At 42.9% G+C, this 5,429-nt stretch overlaps 1 protein-coding gene across 1 annotated transcript in view; it reads right to left on the reverse strand.

Annotated features, from left to right (window-relative positions):
* Nucleotides 1–1,701, reverse strand: part of LOC110029478 (L-type lectin-domain containing receptor kinase S.4-like) — a gene marked incomplete in the record, with an annotated part of 2,369 nt that extends 668 nt beyond the window's left edge. The window contains 1 exon segment of the mRNA XM_020731782.1: nucleotides 1–1,701. Within this exon segment, the coding sequence (XP_020587441.1) occupies nucleotides 1–1,464 (1,464 nt within the window).
* Between the last annotated feature and the right edge of the window lie 3,728 nt (nucleotides 1,702–5,429).

The raw sequence follows: 5,429 nt of genomic DNA on the forward strand, positions 1-5,429 counted from the left end.
CTCGTAGAGTCTGGCGAGGCCAAAGTCGCCGAGGCGGCCGTTGAGCTCGCCATCAAGTAGGACGTTGCTGGCCTTGACGTCGCGGTGGAGGCCGACGCTCTCCCATTCCTCGTGGAGGTAAAGAAGCGCCGCCGCCACGCTGCGGATGACGCGGAACCGAATAGGCCACGGGAGTAGCGGCGTTGCCTCATCTCCGCTAAAGAGGTATTTGTCGAGGCTTCCGTTGGGCATATAATCGTAGACTAAAAGGAGGTCCGCGCGCCGTCGACACCATCCTTGCATCCGGACAAGATTGCGATGGCGAAGCCTGCCAATGCTAGCGATCTCCGCTACGAATTCGCGCAACCCTTGTCTGGATTCGTGGGAGACTCGCTTCACTGCGATCTCTTCTTTCGTCCCAGGGAGAACTCCTCTGTAAACCTTGCCGAACCCGCCTTGACCGAGAAGCTCTTTCTCCCTGAAACCTCTGGTGGCGTACTTGAGCTCCTTGTAGGAAAAACGATGGGGGCCGGTAACGAGCTCCCAGTCCTCAATTACATCAGCGGTTTTTATCTTGTAGAGAAGGTATCCGGCGGTGGCGAGGGCCGCGATGAGAAAAAATAGAGCGGATACAGGGGCGGCGATGAGCAAGGCGTAGTTTCTTTTCTTGGGCTTGGGAAGTGATGGAAGAGAGGAGAGATCCAACGATTTAACCACCCCGTTCATCTTAAAGTTCCAGCCAAATAAGTAATGGGAACTGGCGAGCAATCCAGTAGACGCCGAGAAACCAACATACATCTCGTTAAGAAGAATAGGTGACAAATCGACGGCGTAAGAGAGGATTGGTTTAGCTGGTTTTGCTGAGGAGCTGGCGAGCCTTACTTCGAGCACCTTGCGCGCAGAATCAAAGTCTATCCAAACTTGAATAGTTTCGCCGCTTTTGAGATTTATAGGTGCGGCGACAGATTTATTAGAGGCAAGGTTGTTCAGATCGATCCCAACGTGGTTGTCGTTGATGTCTCCAAACTCAAAGTCCTGCACGGTATCAAATTCGACGGCAAACAAGTGGTTGGAGGCGTTGCCGATGTTTTTGGCGTTGAGGAGGCCGAGGTACTGGCTGGGGAGGGCTTCAGGGAGGGAACTAGAGTTGGCGATTGTGAAGGCAAGGCCATGGCCGCCAAGCTTGGGATATTGCGGGACGATGGCGAAGGCAAAAGCGGTGGAGAAGGAGAAGACGGAAGCGTCGGTGGAGTTCTTGAAACGGATTGGTACGGGGTAGAATGAGTGGCCGATGAGTCGGAGAGTCTCGTTAGTGAGCCGGAGGATGCCGCCGTTCTGGACCTTTGCGATGCCGCCGAGGGTTACGTTGCTGTTACTGTTGCCGTTGCCGGGGTTGAATCCGGAGAATTGGAACTCGTCGTGTTGGGCTAGAGCTGAGAGGAGTGAGATGGATAATAGGAGGAGGACGGAGAATGTTATAGCCATTATTAGGCAAGAAAATGATGGAGTTCGTAAGGAAGGTTAAGGTTTTGTAGGGAGATATTTGGTGTGACGTCGTACATGAATGCAGGGCAGGAAATAGGTGTAGCCGATAGTGTGACCACTACAATTATTATGCCACATCATTGGTTAGGGCTAACTATAACGAAATTGTATCGGTCCGTCAAGATAGTGGTAGCTTCTCTTATTTTTATTTTTAGTTTTTAAGTGTGAAGAGATGACCGCAGGCTAGTTAATTATTGTATCAGAAGAACTGATTAATAATTTTTCTCGAAGGCCTAGGACAATAGACAAAAAAAAAATAAAGACAGAAATTATATAAAAAATACAGTAGACAATACTAAAAAAAAAAAGAAAAAAAAGGATGATCAACAACAACAGAATTTAATGCAATTATTGTGTGAGACAAAAAAAATATTACATAAGAACTCTGGATGCATCCTAATTGATTGGTGAAGCGCCACGTGTTAAATGAGTCTCATCATTTTTAACACTGGCCAATATCAATGTATTACGGTGAGGCCCATTTGATATGTGGCGCTCCATCATTGGAGTCCAAACGCAAATAGCATCCAGAGAGACCGTATGTAATATTTTCTCATATGAGAGACAAAAATGCCCTGATAACAGTTTTATAAATAAGAGCTAAAAATATAAGAAAATCTAGATAGACACAATAACAAATCTTCAGTGGAGGACAACTTTGAACATCGAAAACCTTCAAGAATCGATACAAAAGCTGAAATTTGTGAAGAAAGATCTTTAAACAAGACCAAATGAAATTGGTCCGAGGTATCTAGAAACATGAAAAGGCTTCAAATGAGTTGTATAATAGTGGAAGATCGAAAATCAATGTACGAGCTGAAATATGAGATAAGAAACTTCCAAACAGCAAACCCTTATACAATTGACCCAAAGAAGGTATCCAAAAACATCAACAATCTTTAAAGGGGCTGTATAACAGTGGAAGAAAATCTTTAAACAAATCTAAACTTACATAAAACAACTCCTTAGCAATATAGCAGCAAGAATGAGCTCCAACTCCCGGAGAAATGCTAGAAAATAAAAATAAAAAGTACAACCAAAGCTAAAAATAAAATTTAGATCGACTAAGAAAATAAAATCGAAGCTCACTGAAAGAAACATTGTGACAACATCCAAGCACATGAAATATATCAGGAAATCTTAATATATTCCTAGAAACAGTTGAATCACAATGTCATGTTGAATTCATCATAGCTCCAAGAGATAATGCTAGATGAAGAGTATAAAAACCTCCATTGTAAAAAGATATCGAGAGTAATATCTGAATGAAATAGTATAATATTTGAAAATAAGACGACACTAATTACCAAAAAATTATGGCTTCTAGATTGTTGAAATTCAGAATAATGCGGAATACTTCGAAATATTTTTATTGATATAAATAGGGGTATAAATAACCCTTACAAGAATCCTGTAATAGGAAAAATAATAAAAAGGAAATGATACGAAAGGAAAGATATATTACCTGATATCTCCAATAATTAATTCATATTAATTACTATGAGATAATAGGAGATAATATAAAATGGAAAACAAATAATTCCTAATATATGAAACAAAAATATCTCCTTATATTAAGAAACAAATTTATTTCTCATAACTCTTTCAGGAATAAATTATTTTCTATTATAAGTCTTAACAGGAAAGTCAATAAATCCCGAAATTTAAATTAGATATCTTAACACTCCCCATCAAATTGAACATGGTTAAAAACCATATTCAACTTAAATTTGAAAACATCCATTAGCTGACTGGACAGGTAGCATCAATTTGCCAACAAGAAACTCCAACAATCCTAAAACTGTAAGTGTCGAAGCCGATGTTCCTGAAACCGAGAATGCCGAAGCCTGAGAGAGTCGAAGCCTGAGGACGCGAAGCCTAAAAGCTCCGAAGCCGAGAATGTCAAAGCCTAAGAGTGGTCGAAGCCTGAGAGTGGCCTGGACGAGAGCTAAGCTCAATTTCGAGATATTGATGAATTTGTAAGTCACCGAGTGACTGATAATTGTATGAAAACAACAAGTAGGCTGCAATAATGCTGCAGAGAGGTTGTAGGAAGGTTGCAGAGGGCCAACAACAGTGCTCAGGAAAGTTGTAGTGCTCGGAGAAGGCTGCAATAATACTGCAGGAAAGAGTAGTGTTTTCGTTGGGAAGAGCTGGCCAAAATCCGTAGAGAAGCTAAAATCTACAGGGAAAAATTTGTTGAGGTAGATCCGACGGTGAGAAAAGCTACATGAGGGAGGTCCGACGGCGGGAAAGGCTGCAGGGGAGAGAACCGGCTACAAGAGTAATCCCGAAGGTCCAGTCGGCAGATATGTCCGTAGGAAGTTCTGGCTGCAGGAAACGCCGCAAAAGGGAATTTTATCGGCAGGAAGGACTATAGGAGGGAGTTCAAGTGGCAGGAAACCCATCAAGGGCTAGGTCCCGCTATAGGTAGGTTCTTCGATGGTCCTGAAAAAAAATCGAGAGGTCTGACGACTAAAAGATCTCACATGAAAGATCTGTGATTGAAAAAACTGCAGGAAAAACGACCATGGGAGAGCCCGCAAGGAAGCCAGCGCTCTGTGAGATTCTGCGGAGGACAAAGATTCCCACCAGAGAGGATTTCCATCAGAGAGTGAAAATTAGGATTTCCACTGGAGATTTTTCTTGATTTGCACTGGAGAGAGAAAATAAATCCCATTGGCAAACCAAAATTTCTACTAGAAAGAGAAAATAATGTCCACTGTTTGCTGAAAATGCAAGTCTGTAGTTGCCCAAATGCCTACGCAGGCAAAAGCACTGAAATCTTAATGATGTAGTGAACCAGACACCTACGCAAGAAAAAAAATTGAGGCACAGCAAAGGCTGCTGAAATTGACTCCTACGATTGGCGGCACCTACATACGGAAAAAATGAGGTGCAACATAAGCTACAGGAATTGCCGACTGTAGAGAAGAATGTAGAGAGGTCTCCTGTTCTGATGGCTGCTTGGAGAAGGTTTAGTTGAAAACTTAGCTCCTCCTGACGCTTTAGGCAGAGAAGGAAAAATACTGCAAATATAACCCAATGCAGTTGAGTAACCACATAAAAAAATTATTACTCAGATTGTCCAAATTATATCTCCTCCTTCCGTTTTTCAATTTTTAAAAAACAATTCCTCCCTGTTTTTCTTAAAAATGAGATAACGATATCTGAACCAGATTATATAGCCCAGGCCAACCAATTCTGAAACTTTTGGAAACAGAGGAAGAGTTTCAATTGCGCTGACAACAGTTGATGAAATCCACAGAGCAAGCAAAGCACCAGCTCCTTAAAAAAAGATGAAGTAAGTGTCATCTAAAGCCAACTTGGAACAATGCTTGCTAAGTAAATCTTCAGCTTCGCTTAGCTCTCCATCATTGAGAGTCTCTACAAGTGAGAAATCCTTCATTGTCGGAGCCTTCTTCAGCTCCAAAGCATCGCCAAACTTCTGCAACATGATGGTCGAGGTCTCTTCATAGGTTGTGGCTTTTGATCAATGCAAACATGCAAACCGACCAAGAGGAAGCAGGAACTGAGGATTTTGAGAGCGGAGAGATCAGCCGAGCGTTAGAAGAAGAGCAGAGGCCGAATCTATCAAGCGAGGAAGGAGGTGACGGAGGGCTTCGAGCAAGAAGCAATGAATGTCTCGGTGTGCGAGGGGTTTGGTTCATGAATGAAGGGAGATGAAAGCTTCGGTTCGTAGAGATGAATCCTATGAGTGGAGGAAGGAAAAGGGGAAGTGGGAGAGAGAGTTGGCGAGCGGGCTCAATACAGAGGGAGGTAAGCAAGCTCGATGCAGAGGGAGGCAAGCGGCATCTGATCATGAGAGAGAGGTGAGGGAAAGGCGAGGGCTTCGACTCTGAGAAAAGAGGGACAGAGTTAGTTAAGAGAATGATAGCTCGAAG

The sequence above is a fragment of the Phalaenopsis equestris genome, unplaced genomic scaffold (genome assembly GCF_001263595.1).
Source record: "Phalaenopsis equestris unplaced genomic scaffold, ASM126359v1 Scaffold000578, whole genome shotgun sequence".
NCBI classification, from domain to species: domain Eukaryota; kingdom Viridiplantae; phylum Streptophyta; class Magnoliopsida; order Asparagales; family Orchidaceae; genus Phalaenopsis; species Phalaenopsis equestris.